This window comes from Theropithecus gelada, chromosome 12 (assembly GCF_003255815.1).
Source record: "Theropithecus gelada isolate Dixy chromosome 12, Tgel_1.0, whole genome shotgun sequence".
Classification (NCBI taxonomy): Eukaryota; Metazoa; Chordata; class Mammalia; order Primates; family Cercopithecidae; genus Theropithecus; species Theropithecus gelada.
The window spans coordinates 78,452,037-78,469,774 of NC_037680.1; the positions used below are offsets into that span (position 1 = coordinate 78,452,037).

The 17,738-nt window shown below is 39.1% G+C and overlaps 1 protein-coding gene across 2 annotated transcripts in view; it reads left to right on the forward strand.

Moving 5' to 3' along the window:
* The first annotated feature begins 671 nt into the window (after nt 1–671).
* The window catches only part of CDK15 (cyclin dependent kinase 15), a 90,691-nt gene continuing 73,624 nt past the window's right edge, over nt 672–17,738 (forward strand). For both annotated transcript variants that reach the window (XM_025404663.1, XM_025404664.1), the window contains exons 1-5: nt 672–880; nt 1,586–1,735; nt 1,949–2,043; nt 7,331–7,410; nt 17,610–17,704. In XM_025404663.1, the coding sequence (XP_025260448.1) occupies nt 758–880; nt 1,586–1,735; nt 1,949–2,043; nt 7,331–7,410; nt 17,610–17,704 (543 nt within the window). In that variant the 5' untranslated portion in view covers nt 672–757. The remainder of the gene's footprint in view (nt 881–1,585; nt 1,736–1,948; nt 2,044–7,330; nt 7,411–17,609; nt 17,705–17,738) is intronic.

Sequence of the window (17,738 nt, forward strand, 5' to 3'; positions counted from 1 at the left end):
ACATTAATTACATATATGTGTAAGGAAGCAAGAAAAGAAGAAAGTATTTCATTCAAACTCCTCTCTCTCCATCACCACTGGCTAATATCATCATTTGTATAGTTAAGAACAACACAGGCACTCACCACAGTTTTTTAATAAATGAATGAATGGCAACCCTTCTAAGACTATTGGATACACTGTTGTTTGAAGGCAAAGAGATACAGTAGATATCTTCAACTTTTTTCCTGTCTTATGATTCTGTGGTTTCTATGACTACTAAAAGTTAGCTAGGTAGAAAATTTGTTTTAAAGTCTGAAAACCAAAATGCTTTCATAAAAGGCAGGGAGAAAAATAGTCTTCAACATGTCCACTTTAGCACCAGGAAAACCTAATATCAATATCACTATCAATGATATCATATAAATATCATTACATTGATGAGCAATGTCAATCCCTAAAAACTATGTATACTAATAGCACTAACTTGTGGCCAGAACAAGAACCTTAACTGTGCCAAATTTTATTCTATTCAATAGCAGCTGCCTCGTTTTCAGTTGTGCACATCTGAATGCAAGCAATCCCTGTCTGATGTGGAGTTTCTTGCACTGATAAGGAAAAACTGCTGAAGTTGTGAGGCTGCTCCAGGCAGAGTCATCATGTGAGTCATATGAAAGCTCCACACTGCTGACCTCTGGCAAAAAGGGAGAGAACAAGGATAGGAGAGGCAGTGGGGGAAAGGTTCAAGTGCGGGTTTTCTCCTTGAACCTAGAAGATTATGGGTCAAGAGCTGTGTGCAAAGACTGTACAGCCTGGATGCAGCTGCTATCGTTGTTCAGAGGGAGGCGAGGCACACAGCTGTCGGAGGAGTCAGCCTGAGACCATGGAGGCTGCGTTCAAGGTATTTGTATCCCAGGAGGAGAGCATCTTTCTCTATTGATAAACCAAGGAGTTCAGACACTCCCTTTTTGTAGCAGGGTCTGATTCTTCTGCGGTAGGTCTAAACCAATAAAATGAAAATTCTATTAAAGTCACAGAAAATTTATGGCTGTAGTTATCAAATTTGGAGAATTTCTTGTAAACCAAAAGGGAAAAATAATCCTTGGCTTTGGGTTGCACGAAACTCACTTGGCTTGAAGTAGTTCTCTCGAAATCTCTAAGGTCCTAAATTACAGAGCTGAGATTTAAAAGGCAAGCTGCAGTATTAGTTGATATGCTATGGATTCGAAACTTTAGTAATTAGTTCATGATTATTAGCAATGCAGTAGTAGATTATTCCCCCACAGCAATAAATTAAGTGGACAGGAAAAAAAAAAAAAAGCCAGAGTTAAACAGAAAAAAGTTGGAAAACATCCATCAAAGAGATTTAGGTTAACCTAAATGTTAAAGACATATTTTTAGGTGAAGAAAGAATGTAGTATTTCAGGAGTTGATACCATTATGGTCTTTTTCAGGGATCTTTCAAGAAAAGTGCCTTTTGGGGGTACAGGAAGCTTAGAAAACATGTGAAGAGTGAAAATGAGGCAAATAAAGAAAAAATTGTTTTACCAGGCACTGAATCTTTACTTTGCATAAATTTTATTCCTGCTCTTTCTTTTTTCTCTAGCTAACAGACCTAAAAGAAGCATCATGTTCCATGACTTCATTTCACCCCAGGGGACGTCAGGATGTCCGTGCTCAGAAGTTCAAGAGTAAAAGGCCACGGAGTAACAGTGATTCTTTTCAGGAAGAGGATCTGAGGCAGAGTTTTCAGTGGGTGAGTGAGCAGCTGATGTTGATCAAGAAGAATTTAATGTGTGCTTGTCTAGGGAGGCCGGCCCTTATGTCCAGGGCAATTACTGAGCGAGCCTTCCCAAGTCTGCTCTGGAAATGCTGTCTAATTTCCCTGGAGAAAAAAGTCAACACTAAAAAAAAGTGCTCTTTCTCTCTTGCCTTTCACCCACTCCTTTTCCCCATTCCCCTAAAGCAGAGGAAGAGCCTCCCTTTTGGAGCAGCCTCATCTTACTTGAACTTGGAGAAGCTGGGTGAAGGCTCTTATGCTACAGTTTACAAGGGGATTAGCAGGTGAGTGACACATAGCTGGGATACACTTTAGAGATAAGGGTCCTGCCCCCTTAATTTCACATTATAAAGCCAGGTGAGACATCATAGAGGTTCATAGCACTCAGGACCTGGGCAAGACACCATGGCCGACAGGGAGAGAGACATGATGACTTAAACAGCCTTGAAAGAAAAACAAACCTGCCCTGCCCTAATTAAAATCAGCCCACTTAAATGTTTATCAGCCTTTCCCTTCTTGCATTCAATTCAGAGAATTCAAAGAAAATAGACATTCTCTACTACTGACCCAAAGAACAATTACCACTCTTCAGGCCGGTGGGAGGCACAGTTGGTAAAGCGTCTCTAACAGGTTTTTTATATCCCTCCCTAAATCTCAATGACAGAGGTTTGTAATGGCAACCTGGAGTTTGCTGCTTCATTCCTCCACCTGGCCTTTATAGAAGAAATTGGAGTTGGTTTCTGCAAATTATGGTACATGCAAAAGATGATGAATCCTAGATTTTTTATACTTGCAAAATATACAAAATGTCTGGAGAATAAAAATACTGCTTATCCAAAAGCTAAGTACTAATTTTGGTAAACAACAAACTTTGTTAAATATATATAAAAGATCCATGAATTCCCTTGTCTTTTAGTCAAGGTGGGAAAGTTGGAAGGTCGTGTTTTCTTTATGTTACTCCAATAGATAAAAATAATGGCTCAATAGTGGTTAAATATTAATTTTAAAAATATAGCTGATCCAAGTGCAGTGGTATTTACTACTTGATCACAACCAGCTACAGATTTCTTTGTTCCTTCTCCACTACCACTGCTTCATTTAACTGGCCAAAAACAAAAAAAAGAAAAAAGGAAAATTTTATATAACTACTACGAGACTAAATATTCATTATTTATCTTAGTATTTATGCTGTTATTATTATTTTTACTTGTTAAAACAAGATTGTAGGGGACATACAATTTCATTTTATTTTATTATTTATCTATTTATTTATTTTGAAATGGAATCTCACTCCGTCACTCAGGGAGTGCAGTGGCGCGATCTCAGATCACTGCAACCTCCACCTTCTGGGTTCAAGTGATTCTCCTGCCCCGGCCCTTTATACTTTCTTAATCTGTTTTAGTCATGGTGTATATTAACTTTTTTTAATGCTGAGAACATCTGCAATAAAAGACCACATTTGATTTTATTCTAAGGTTCCTCATATCAGTTTGGCCATGGTAACTGTTTCAAGATGGCTCAGATCTGGGGCACCCTGGAACATACTTGGATACATGGGTACCATGAACACTTCTGATCTTCCCTTCTGAGTTCTGACTTTGTTCCACACAAACAGACCTTTCTAGCCCAAAGTTTACACAGAATTCACTCATCTTTTCTCCTAGTTACTGTATGTTTTCTTTTTCATTTAATTCTTTCATCTATTGGGAATTTATGTTGTATATTCACAATCATCCCAGCTCCATTTACTAGATTTTCTTTTCTCTGATGGTTTGAAATGCTGCTGTGATTACATATTAGATCTCATGACTACTTGAAATTGTTTCTGTTCTAATCTTTTAAAAAATCATGTTTCCTTAATCTATCTTTTCTTATATTTGTGCTGCCTTTTTTTTTTTGAGATGGAGTCTCGCTTTGTTGCCCAGGCTGGAGTGCAGTGGCGCCGTCTCGGCTCACTGCAAGCTCCACTGCAAGCTCTGCCTCGCGGGTTCACGCCATTCTCCTGACTCAGCCTCCCTAGTAGCTGGGACTAGGGACTACAGGTGCCCACCACCACGCCCGGCTAATTTTTTGTAGTTTTTTAGTAGAGGCGGGGTTTTACCGTGTTAGCCAGGATGGTCTCGATCTCCTGACCTCGTGATCCGCCCACCTCAGCCTCCCAAAGTGCTGGGATTACAGGCATAAGTCACCACACCCAGCCTTGATTTTAATTATTGTTGCTTTAGACTATTTTTAGAATATATCAAAACTCTAAATTAGAGAATTATTGACATCTTTGCTCTATTAGATTTTCTAATACAAATATCCTGTAAATATCTAATACAAAACAGTCCCTGGAATGGTCATTTACAAGACCCTATACAATCCCTACCCTCCATTCCCCAGCACACACTCAGCTCCTCTCTGTCCTCATCTCTCCTTTGCCTCTCCTGCTCCAATGCCAGGACTGCTCCTCCCTCAGTCAAGGACTTTTAACTTGCTGCTCCCTCTGCCTGGAGCTGCCTTCCACTGTTCATGCACACAGCTGACTCCTCCCCTCCGTCAGATTCCCGGTTCAACTGTTACCTTATTTATAAAACTGTAGTCCCAGCTACTCAGGAGGCTGAGGCAGGAGAATCACTTGAACTTTGCAGGCGGAGGTTGCAGTGAGCTGAGATCGGCACCACTGCAAACGAACCTGGGCGAGAGTGACACTCTGTCTCAAAAAAAAAAAAAAAAAAAAAAAAAGGTATAAAGCATTTTCTCTTATAAACATACTTGCCAAAAAACTTTTTGCAAGGTTTAGGGGAGAATTTCATGGAACCATGTTCTGAGGAAAATACATCATAAAACTTTTAAACAAAATTTAAAAGACATGATAAGGCAAACAAAAGAAACTGGGGAAAAGTTTGTGCAAAATAGTTCAATAAAAAGGTGGGCAAATCAGCAAATCACAAGAAAAACAGAAAAGATCCATAAACGTATGAAAAGTCAGTTTCACATATGGTTAAAGAAATGTAAATTGAAATGTGATAAACCTTTTTACCTTTCAAATAGGCCAAAAAAATGAAGATGAAAGCAAAAAGCAAACCCACATGATAGGGCTATCTCAGAGGGACACAGGAGCCAACTGAAAGAGCTTCCAAAGGACAAAGCTGCAAAAATTTGAGCAACCAAAAAAAGTGGTGTTAAATTATAACCCAAAGTATAAAATAAATATCTATGAGTTCATACTGATATAAATAAATTATTCAATACATTAACAAATGGGAGAGAAGAAACAAATCTTTCATGCCAAATAAATACAAATAATTTATGTAGATAATATACCTTCAAAGAGGTACAGCAAAACTCTCCACTCCTTAAGTGTGGGTCATTCATAGTGGCATTTCTCTAAAAGTACAGTATGAAAAAGGGAGAGAAAGAGTAACTTTATAGTACAGAAACCTGACCAACACTGTCTCAGACAGGTGATTAAGGTCAACATCAAAAGTCATAAATCATGATGATGGTATGCACTCTTTTTTTTTTCAGATGGCTAGGCTGGAGTGCAGTGGCGTGATCTCAGCTCACTGCAACCTCCACCTCCCAGGTTCAAGTGATTCTCCTCTCTCAGCCTCCTGAGTAGCTGGGATTACAGGCGCATGCCACCACACCCGGCTAGTTTTTTGTATTTTAGTAGAGACGGGGTTTCACCATGTTGCCCAGGCTGGTCTTAAACTCCTGAGCTCAGGCGATCCACCCACCTCAGCCCCCCAAAGTGTTAGGATTACAGGCGTGAGCCACCACACCTGGCTGATGGTATGCACTCTTAATATGATGTGATAAAAATGGTACTTTACCTCCCCCAAACCCATAACCCAGTCTAATCATAAGAGAAATATCAGAAAAGTTCCAAGAGATGGGTATCCTACCCAATACTTAACTAGTACTCCTCAAAACTCTCAAGGTCATCAGAAACAAAGAAGGTCTGGGAAACTGTCACAGTCAAGAGGAGCCTAAGGAGACAGGACAGCTAAATGTAATCCTGAATGAGATCCTGGACCAAAAACAAAAAAGACATTAGGTAAAAACTAAAGAAATCCTAATAAACTATGGACTTTAGTTAGTAATAATGTGCCAATATTTGTTCATTAATTATAACAAACATATCATATTAATGTAAGATATTAACAATAGAGGAAACTAGATGGGAGATATGTGGGAACTTTCTGTACTGCATTCTCAATTTTTCTATAAATCTAAGACTGTTCTAAAAAGTGAAGTCCAAAAGCTCCCAAAACAAAACCTGCCCCATGTTGGTGAGGGAGCGGGAGAATGGTCATTCTCATGACCAGTTAGTGTACCATTACTCCGTGGGACAGTTTGGGAACACGAGTGCAAATCAATGAAAACACGTGCATTGCGTACCCTTTGAATCAGCAATTCTGCCACCACTTTAAGGAAATAACTGGGGTTTTCTGAAAAGATTTGTCAACAAGTATGATCATCACAGTATTTTTGTAATAGCCCAAAGCTAGAAACAACGAAAAGGCTTTTGAAATTGGCTAAATACAGTATAGTATATTTATATGATTAAATGTTAAATCATTATTAAATATTGGATCATACAAGAATGAACTATAAGAGAAAAGTTACATGGAGGAAAAAAGGTTACTAACAATATGATTTTAATCCCACTGTATTAAAAACAATGGATTTATACCTGCATTAAAATCTTCTCTATTCTAGGCACTTAGCTGATAAATGAATAAAATGACGAATGAAGGGACAGTAGGAGGAAATGAAGAGAGAGAGAGATAGTGGTGTGACCTGGGAAGATCAGGTAGCACCTAGAAGCCCACTGCAAGAATTTGGCTTTTATTCTGAGTAATGCATGGAGATATGGTGGTTTTTGAACAGAAAAGTGACTTGTCCTGATGGTCATTTTAAAAGCATGCCTCCAACTACTCTGCTGAGAGTAAATAGTGGGAGTGCAAGTGTCTCAGCAGGGAAACTGTCAGAAGACCACTACAAGGCTGGGCATGGTGACTCGTGCCTGTAATCCCAGCTCTTTGGGAGCCTGAGGTGGGCGGATCACCTGAGGTCAGGAGTTTGAGACCAGCCTGGCCAACATGGCGAAACCCCATCTCTGCTAAAAATACAAAAATTAGCCAGGCATGGTGGGGGTCCCCTGTAATCCCAGCTACTTGGGAGGCTGAGGCAAGAGAATTGCTTGAACCCGGGAGGTGGAGGTTGCAGTGAGCCGAGATCGTGCCACTGCACTTCAGCCTGGGCAACAGAGCAAGACTCTGTCTCAAAAACAAACAAACAAACAAAAAACAAAACACTACAATAAGTCAGATGAAAAATAATAAGCTCCAAATTTTCTATAATGGACATATATGTATCACTTTAGTAAAGAGGGAAAATGCTTTGGAATATATATGTTATATATGTATTGATATATGCTAAACTTTTTATTTTGAGAAAATTATAGATTTATATGCTACAATATGTTTTGAAGTGAAACTGCTTTTGTTTGATCTTTGGTATAAATTGCTGCTTAGAACCACCTCAATAAGTGTGTGCCCCTCAATCCCTCTTTTCTAGAATAAATGGACAACTAGTGGCTTTAAAAGTCATCAGCATGAATGCAGAAGAAGGAGTCCCATTTACAGCTATCCGAGAAGGTAAGAACAGCAGAAATGGACCCAACAGATCTGTTTTGACTCCTTGATTTGGTAAAAAATTTATTGCATTGATCCATTCAGCATCTAGTTTTGATTCTTCTGGAATACTGTAATTACATTTTTATTTTTCATACAAGTTTTTCAAGAGCATTTACACTGCTATTTTATTACTTAATTTTGAGGAAATTGAGATTTAAAACTATTATATCACTTGACCGAAACTATGAATTCACTGAGCAATTACTAATACTTTCCATGTGTTTGGCCTCATGCTAGGTGCTAAGGCTATACCTATATAACCTCAGAAAATTCCTATAAAAGAGAAAATATATAATCACACAAATTCTTACTGGGAAATTTGCCTGAACATAACATGTTGTTAGCTAGCACCTGGAGATTTTCCAGAAGGTATGCATTTTTAGTGTTCTGCCTGTATTTTGTCTGTGCCCTGGGCAGTATAGCAAATCAGTGAGGAACCTGGTGTCAAATGGACTTGGGTTTGAAGCATAGGTCCACCAATCACTAGTGGTATGATGTTGGGTAGATTACTTTAACTATTTGTGACTCAGTTTATTGCAGAAAGAGGATAATAATAGTACCTATTTCATGGAGTTGTTATGAGGATTCAACAAGAATATGTATATAAAGCATTTATCACAGAGTCCATTTTTCAGAGTTCAACAAATGTTGACCATTATTATTCCATTCTTCTTTTCCTGGGTAATGTCTTATTTACCATCAAGATAACTAATACTTTATAATATAAAATATAAAGCCAACATAGTGAAATGAATCATTAAAAATATAATTTATCAACCTTTATTGCATGAGCCATTTGAAATAAGATGATGATAGGATTGCTGTGCATTTCAGCAAAATCCCAGAGAAATGGCACTTCCCTGGCCTTATTTTCTCCCACTTTTAACTACTTATTTTCTGTTCTTTACTAAGCACATGCTATATGCAGATTATGCTGCTGGATGCTGTGAAGGATGAGAAGAGAAACCCATATCTTTGTTCTGTCATTTGTAGTCTTAACGGAGCACATGATTCAAGTCACAAGTGTATAAAAGACATAAACTAAGATTTTAGAGAACAAGTTAGTCTCAGTGTGACTGATGGAGTCAGTAGATTTTGAAATGAGCTTGTAAGGATGGGTTATGCAAACAGGCATGGAAAAAGCAATTTGGAAAATGAGTTTATAACTGAATTTGATATCCTTTTCAAAAGTCTTTCAGAGCCCCTGGGAAATACATCATTTTGAATTTAATTGGAGGGCCAAATGGGCTATTGGTTTAGCCAGAGATTCATCCTGGTAGGATCAGGTGCATTCTGGGAGAAGGCATGGTTTTAAATGTTTAATGTAATGGAAACTGCATTAACTAATGTACTTATTAATGGTCTCCATGAAAGGATGATCAGATTTGGAAAGAGATGTATGGGTAGGTTAAAGAGTATTTGTGAACGTAATAGAAATTCCCAGGTCACCTGCATAAGAGGAAGGTCTCCTTTGTGAGCTTGAGTTTGTCAATTGCTTAAGATTGGCTTTGCTTAGATATTGCCCACAGCCAAGTTTTTCAGGTTGACATTTAACTTTAACAGTGAAACATTTTGCCGGGTTTGCTAACAGATGGTTCTCAGCATGGTTCAGAAAAGCTGGATCCGTTTTGTTCTGTATGCTAAATGTTTCTTTCATTGCATATTTACGGAGGAATTGCCTCTCCATCACAGGTGTTTACAATTACATTTAGTAGTCAACTGTGGACTTTCTTGGTTTGTTTTATGGACTTACCTTACCGAATGCTTTGCTTGTGTAATATTAAAAACCACAAGAGGATTTCTGACACATTGGAGGTTGTTAGGAATCCAATTTCCAACAATGAATGTTTCTTTTTACACCACTATAAAAGCTTGGAGCCCTTGTTAAAAGAGCCCTCTCCCCTCAAGAAGATATGAGGCTTCATTTGGAAACTTTGGCACTGTCCCATTTTTCCTGTAAGAACTTTAAGGATGTGAGACCAGGGAGACAGGAGGTTAAATGAGAAGGGCTGGAAGGCAAAATAAGAACAGCTGGAGTTCATTAGCTAAAATCCAGGGTCACTAGCTAAAAAGGCAACCGAAAGGCACGTGCAGGAAAACTGAACAAGTAATGCAGCCTTCTTTAAACAGCCTTGAAGCAGGAATTGCTTTTCCTGAACAATTTGGCTGCCCTGATGCTATAGCAGCCAAAGATTTATTAAGTATGATTTTACTACATATATGGTCTCTTTCTATACAGGTAGAATACATGTGGCAATTTACTAGTCTGGTCATTTGGAGTACTATTTTCATTTGACCTTAACATGTGATATTATGAAACTAGCAAAAGTATGAACAGCACTAAGGGAAATATATATATATATATATATATTTTTTTTTTTAGATGAAGTTTTGCTCTTGTTGCCCAGGCTGGAGTGCAGTGGCACGATCTCGGCTCACTGCAACCTCTGCCTTCGGGATTCAAGCAATTCTCCTGCCTCAGCCTCCCGAGTAGCTGGGATCACAGGCATGCACCACCGCACCCGGCTAATTTTGTATTTTTAGTAGAAACGGGGTTTCACCATGTTGGCCAGGCTGGTCTTGAACTCCTGACCTCAGGTGATCCACCTGTCTCAGCCTCCCAAGGGAAATATATCTTAATACATGTGTCAGGTGCTTTTCATACTTATTTCAATCCTCTTAATAACCCTTAGAGGTAGATATTATTAATATTATTCCACTATATGGCAGTGATTCAAACCAAATCTCTCTGATTCAAAAATTTGTATGCTTTCTATACACCCACTCTAGAAATATTCATTTAGCACCTACTATGACCAGGCACTCTGCTGAACTGCTAGATACGCAGCAATACACAAAATAGATGTGTTCCCTACCACTCTCATTCCTTTGCTAATTAAGAAAAGCAGAGGCCTTCATAGTACCTTAGAAATCTCTCATAATTGACTCTAGAATTGTATTTTAAGTGTTTATTTTTACAACTAGGAGAAAATACTTTCATTTGAATAGGTTAATGTGTTATGTTTTTACATAGTATAACATTTCTTAGTTTTATGAACTTTATAGCAATATCTTAATAATGTGCATTGTTTTAAATATTTTTGTTCAAGTGGTCAACTTTTGGTTTAAACTGAGGACTTTCAGCCTGCTAATAGCATTTTTCTTAGGAAGGAGTCGTATAACTAATCTTTTTTGAGGACCAGGCACATGACATAATCTCCCTTTCCCCCTACATAATATATTTTTTAAAAACCTTTATACTAACCCTAGGAAGTAAAATGTGCTATTTTTGTTTTAGAGAAAAGAAATTCCAGCCTCAGAGAGGTTAGGTAACTTGTCTGAGGTCACAGAGATAGTAATCAGAGTTGTTAGAATCCGTATCTATTCTATTTAAAATCCTTTCTACTTTATTATGATGAATTTGGAAATGCTTAACTAAAGTATTTGTTTAGCAACAGTAAATATAAAAATAGAAATCTGTTTTTCATGATACATTTTGTATAAACATTAAGGAAAATGCAGAAGAAGTATTTTTTTAATCTTTAATTTTAGATTCAAGGGGTACATGTCCAGGTTTATTGCATGAGTATATTGCATGATGCTGAGGTATCCTGTCACCCAAATAGTGAATATAGTACCTGATAGGTCATTTTTCAACCTGTGTCCCCCTCCCTTCCTCTCCCCTTTTGGAGTCCCTGGTGCAGTGTCTATTATTCTCATCTTATGTCTGGGTGTACCCAATACCCCCACTTATTAGCTTCCACTTGTAAGTGAGAACATGTGGAATTTGGTTTTCTGTTCCTGCGTTAATTCACTTAGGATAATGGCCTCCATCTGCATCCATGTTGCTGCTAAGGACACGATTTTGTTCTTTTTGTGTGTGTGTGACTGCATAGTATTTTATGATGCCAGTGTACCGATTTTCTTTATCCAATCCACCATTGCTGGGCACCTAGGTTGAGTCCATGTCTTTGCTATTATGAAGAGTGCTGTGACGAACATACAAGTCTAGGTGTCTTTTTGACAGAACAATTTATTTTCTTTTGGGTATATACCCAGGAATGGAATTGCTGGGTCAAATGGTAATTCTGTTTTTGGTTTTTTTGAAGCAGGAGGTGGGACTCGACTCCAGAGGTGGGGCTTGAACACTGAACCAAATTTAGGACTAGCTGAAACAGGGCCTGGGTGGAGACAGCTTTCCAGAAGACACACCCACCAATGTGCCATGTCAGTTTACCATTGCCAATGCAACACCTGAAAGTTACCACCCTTTCCCATGGCAACAACCTGACAACCTGGAATTACCTCTCTTTTCCTAAAACTTTCTGCATAAACTGCCCCTCAATTTGCATATAATTAAAATTGGGTATAAATGTAACTGTAGAGCTACCTCTGAGCTGCTACTCTGGGCACACTGCCTATACAGTAGCCTTGCTCTGCAAGGAGCAGTACACTCACTGCTGCTGAACACTGCTGCTTCAATAAAAGCTGCTGTCTAACACTGCAGGCTCACCCTTGAATTCTTTCCTGGGTGAAGCTAAGAACCCTCCCAGGCTAAGCCCCAGTTTTGGGGCTCGCCTGCCCTGCCTCACTCTGAGAAATTTCTAAACTGTTTTCCACAGTAGCTGAACTAATTAACATTCCCACCCACAGTGTGTAAGCATTCCCTTTTCTTCTCAAGTTTACCAACATCCATTAATTTTTTACTTTTAAATAATAGCCTTTTTGACTGGTGTGAGATGGTATCTCATTGAGGTTTTGATTTGCATTTCTCTGATGATTCGTAATGTTGAGCAATTTTTTCATATGTTTGTTGGCCACTTGTGTGTCCAGAAGAAATATTTTAAATAAAATAACATATCATGTTGTATATTCATCAATTCTGATTCTATCATTGATTCTACAGTGCCGGTAATTGCAGTGTTTAAATTAGAAACAGCTCAGCTAAGAATCTTTTAAGATCATTCTCTAGTAGAAAAACATTACGAAGTAATGATTCCCAAACCATATATGAGAAAACTGAGCCAAAAATAGGCTAAGGGTCCTCTCTAAGGTCATACAATGAGGCAGGGGAGGAGGCTGATTAGAACCTCTGAACTGCCAATGACCACAAATAGTCTAGGGTATGCCTGGTTGACAGGAAGTCTACCATTGAACACAATCAAATCACATCACAAATATAGCAAATCCACTGTGCATAGTTACATCTTTATAAAACAAAACAATGCCAGGATAATGGTATGTGATCAGCATTACAATTCCAAAGATACCAAGACAACTACTTATCTGACACTTGTCTTACTATTTCTCTAACATTTATCTAAAATTATTTCAATTATTTCTTTTCTTGGAATGCATAACTTGACTCATTGATTTGTGATTCTCAGTTCAGAGGAAATGTAACAACAGGGACTAGAAACACTTTTTAATTCAATGTCCAATGAAGGTTGGGGAGGACTCCATCCTTGACTCATTATATGATTCCTCATAAACTCATTACAATTGGCCTGGCTTTCATTAATTCATGAGCATTTATTGAGCACCACATGCCAGGCCTGTGCTAGTGCTGGAGATGCAAAGACAAGGGCAAGTTCAATCCATGCCCTCAATGAGTTTACAGCCTAAAGATGACTTTGACTACCAGGCCTTCATTATATAGAGCCACATCCTAGGACTTTGGAGGATCAGCTTTCTTCTGGAGACTTAAAGATATCTCTATTTACTTTTGTGTCATTTATTTGAAGAAAAACAAAAATAAGTATACATAGGATACATGAATAATAAAAAACACTATTTTATGAGACTCAGAATGCTAATTTTAGGATCTTTGCCCTTCTCAGTTGATTTTTGTGTCCCTCAACTCTTTAGTCTGCAGGACAGATATCACATCCTGCTGTGCAGTTTATAAAATGTCCTTAAAATTAGAAGAAAGAAAGACCTTTTCTTCCTGGGTTTAAGACCCACACATCTGAGGCTGTAGGCATTTCAGATCCCTCTGGTGGATGGACCAAAATGATAAACAATACTGTGAGATAAATGCTTTAAACATCATCTGCTCTTTCATCTGAATTCCCTATTCATTATTCAGCAAAATTCAGTTTTCGTATAACGATTTCAGTAGTTCTAGGGCACTAGAAAAGCAGTAATAGGCATGGCCATAAAGCATACAATATTTATAATCTAATGAGGGAGACAACTAAAAGAAAGGGGGAATAAAAGCATCTTCAACAGAAACACCCTTTGCCAACCAACTAGAGGTATAGAAAGGATATTAGGTAATTAGTGACCACTAATTTAAAGATAAATATTTATTGAGTGCCAGACATTGTTTTAGGCACTGGGTATATAGCAATAAAAAAACAAAAGTGTCCGCTCTCAATGGAGTTTATATTCTCAATTGTGGAGACAGACAATAAGCAAATATTTATATATAATATGTCAGATGGTGGTGACAGGCACTATGAAAAAGAATAAAGCAGGGCCCAGAGAGAGAGAGGGTAGGATGGGGTAGAGGTGGGATGGTGTGGAGGGCTGCTGAGATGGGATGGAGTAGATGGCTGCTTTTTCATGTAGAATGGTCAAGGAAGTCTGTACCTGTGTGTATCATTTGAGCGGAGGCTCTGAAGAAAGTGAGGAAGGATGAAGGCAGAGAGGTGAGAAGAGAGGGTTACAGGAAAAGACAATGAGAAGTGTAAGACCACAGGGTGGAAATGTGTTTGCAAGTGTGTCTAAGGAACAGCTAGGAGGCCAATGAGGCTAAAGCCAAGTGAGCAAAGATGGGAGTGTGAGGAGATGACAGGTCACGATGCGCACAGCCAACACGGTGGGCAGGAAATCACAAGTCCTTTCAATTTACTCTGCATGAGTTGAGAGGCCACTGGAGGGTTTGGAACCAGGAGGCACATGCCCTAACTCATTTGAGAAGGATAGCAGTGTCTGGCTGTCCTGTGAATAAGTGGCCGTAGGAAGGAAGCGGGGAAGCAGGCAGTTGGGAGGCATTTGCAATAATTCAACCAACATATGATAGTGGCTTGGTCCAGGGTGCTGGCAGAAGGTATGGCAAGAAGGGAGGGGTTCTGGACAATCTGGAAGGTAATGCCAATAGATCTGTATGTGATAAAAAGTTGGATGAATGGTTAAAAAGATTTCTGCAAAGAAACTGTGGGTTGTGGGTAAAACTAGTAATTCCAATGTAAGTGAACAACAGAGAAATACAAAACAGACACATTTCCTACTTCTACAAAAACTAGAATTATCAAGAAAACGACATGAAGTTTATATCCAGTATTGTTAGCAGGAAGCCTCATCCCAAGTAGGTATTGTTCCTTGACCATTTTAGCAAATGAGAGCATGAGGCCATCATAATGAACAAAACATGCCATCATGATTTATAAAGAAGCATCTGGAGTTTTAGTAACATAGTTAGGTGAGACTAAAATTATATTAAACATAAAATTAAAATATCTTAACAATATTCTTAGCAATTTCAGTTTTACCATATCCTTTTGAAATCTAATTTTGCTATATGCTTCGCAACATAGGGGTGGGGGAAAGAGAGAAATGTATGAGATAATTTATAAATAAAAATACACATAAAGTATAAGCATTCTCAACTGATGGTCAGAAAATATGGAAGGTGTTTAAGACTCTAGCAGAAACATACCATAAACAAGATTTTAAGACTGAGAGTAGAGGTTTAGTGGGGTTCAAGGTGAAAGGCAGGGGCAAGAAGCTGGCAAGAAGAGGGAAGGGATACCAATTCTAATTTGCCTCTGTAATGCTTTACATTTACCAAGGTTCCACAAATGGTATCTGATTCCATCCTCATAGCAACCCTATGAAGTAAGTCAGAAAAGACGATGTCTCTTTTCCTAAGGAATGAATTGAGACGTGGGTTGAGATACTCTCCAGAGCTTACTCAGATAGGAAGTGACAGGGCCAGGATTCATATTAGGGCTTCTGGCTCCACAGACAGTTCTCCTTAAGACACTCAATAAATATGTTTGACAAATTAAGTGCTTACTCTTGGCTGAGTGTGGTACTAGCTGGTGTGGCAGCATCTCAAAAAGGGGGAAAGTCACTCCCTCAATTCCCATGTGGCCTTTAGTCTGAGACTAGGGAGATTAAACAGATGCCTGAGAAGTTGTTTATTACATTTACAAAGCAACACATTTGTAAAAGTGAAATAATAAATTTAGCCCATAAGGACTCTGGGGGCAAAAAGTAAAAATTAGAGCATTAGTCATTACAGCAAATAGGGTTAACAGGTGTGATGGAGCTCCTTTGGTGTAAGTCAGCTTAAACTGACAAGTAAAGAGAGCAATTCACTGGCTCACAGATCTGATAACTACAGGCTGGTAGGGCATAAGAAATACCACCAGGAAGCCATGTCTCTCATTACCCAACACTGGTTTGCCATGCCTTCATTTTATTCCCAGGCATGCTGTCACCAGGTGTTGGTAATCTGACCTCAGCAACTCCTAGCTAAATCCTACAAGTTTAGCTCTCACAATAGAAAAGAAAGCACTTCTTTGCTAATGGCACCAGCAAAACAGGGCTCTGCCAAACTTGGGTTTTGTGCCTGTCTCAGAACCAATCACTAGGCATAGGGGAGTGCCGTGCTCTGATTGGTCAGCTCTGGGTCACATGCCCACTCTTGGGTAGAGGCAGGGTCAGCCCTGCCAGATGAGCATGGTCTGAGGAAGAAGACGGTTGTTTCCCCAGGGGAAAATACAAGTGCCCCTACTAGAAGGGAGAATGGCTGCCAGGAGGGCAAAATGACAGATTCACTAAAATAGGTTGATGACTGAAGAAAATAATTTTGTTCCTAAATTTAAGGGAGTATTTCAGTTGTTTGTTTCTAATCTTGTGGAATTCTACACTGGGAGGGAGTTGGTGCAGGAGATTCATGATATGCAGGCATAGGCTACAGAATGCTGCTTTGAGTTTTTATCCTTTACTTTTCCTTTCCTTTAAGCTTTGACACGATTTATTCATGCAGGGATGCCCTGAAGTGAGCCTCATCATCTTTTTTTTTAAGATGGAGTCTTGCTCTGTCACCCAGGCTGGAGTGCAGTGGTGCAATCTTAGCTCAATGCAACCTCTGCCTCCCAGGTTCAAGCATTCTTTTGCCTCAGCTTCCTGAGTGGCTGGGATTACAGGTGTGCACCACCACGCCCCACCACACCCGGCTAGTTTTTGTATTTTTAGTAGAGACGGGGTTTCACCATGTTGGCCAGGCTGTTCTCAAACTCCTGACCTCAGGTGATCCACCCATCTCGGCCTCCCTGAGTGCTGGGATCACAGGTGTGAGCCACCATGCCCAGGCCTCATGGTCTCTTTATTGTACCTTTTCTAGTCTCTGCTTTCCTGAAGCCAGAGGTCTTCCTATCTCCGGAAGCTCAAAGACAGACTTTCAAACCCCTCCCAACCACTTGGCCTTTTGTGATGACTTCTTCCCTTCAAGGCTGCCTTTAGTAACCTATTATTGAAGAGGCAAGAGAAAGCCCTCAGCCTTCTCCACTTTCACCTCCCTGGGCTCCCCAAGTTTGGCTGACTCCTCTTTTCAAGTTCACATTTTCTCCTTTCCACAGAGGTTTGCAACATAACCTTTAGGAAATCCTCTCCAGTCTCTATCATGTTTCAACAGTTCTTTACCCCATGCTCTTATCCCTGTCTCCCACCAATCATATCCACCGGCCTTATTGACCGCTTGTGAGAGTTAGAATTTTGGAGACTGATCATGTGTCACAAAATCCTGCTTTAGAAGGCAGAACACTCCATTTCCTACTCGTCCAAAGCACTTTATCTCTCAGGCCTCTCCTGTAGCTCTGAAGCTAGGTTGATGAGATTCCCAAAGGGGAGCATTTAGTGATCTGAGTGCTTTGACGAAATTGATTAGGTAAATGGAAACATATTTTTTGCAACTACTGTAGCCTGTAGGAACAATAAGTTGTGTAAATGCAATGTTTTGCCATTTTTGAAATAATGAAGGTTCTTTGTAATTTTAAATATTCTTTTGCAACAAGAGATTGTTTTCCAGCAGTAAAATAGCCAGAATGTTTGATGTGAAATGTTTAAAAAATATATACTGCCTGATATCTTTAGAGCAGCACTTTCATTATCAATGATGGATTTAACATTTTGTTGAATTTTTCTAGCTTCTCTCCTGAAGGGTTTGAAACATGCCAATATTGTGCTTCTGCATGACATAATCCACACCAAAGAGACACTGACATTCGTTTTTGAATACATGGTGAGTTGTTCGAGCATTTTACAACACATGAGAA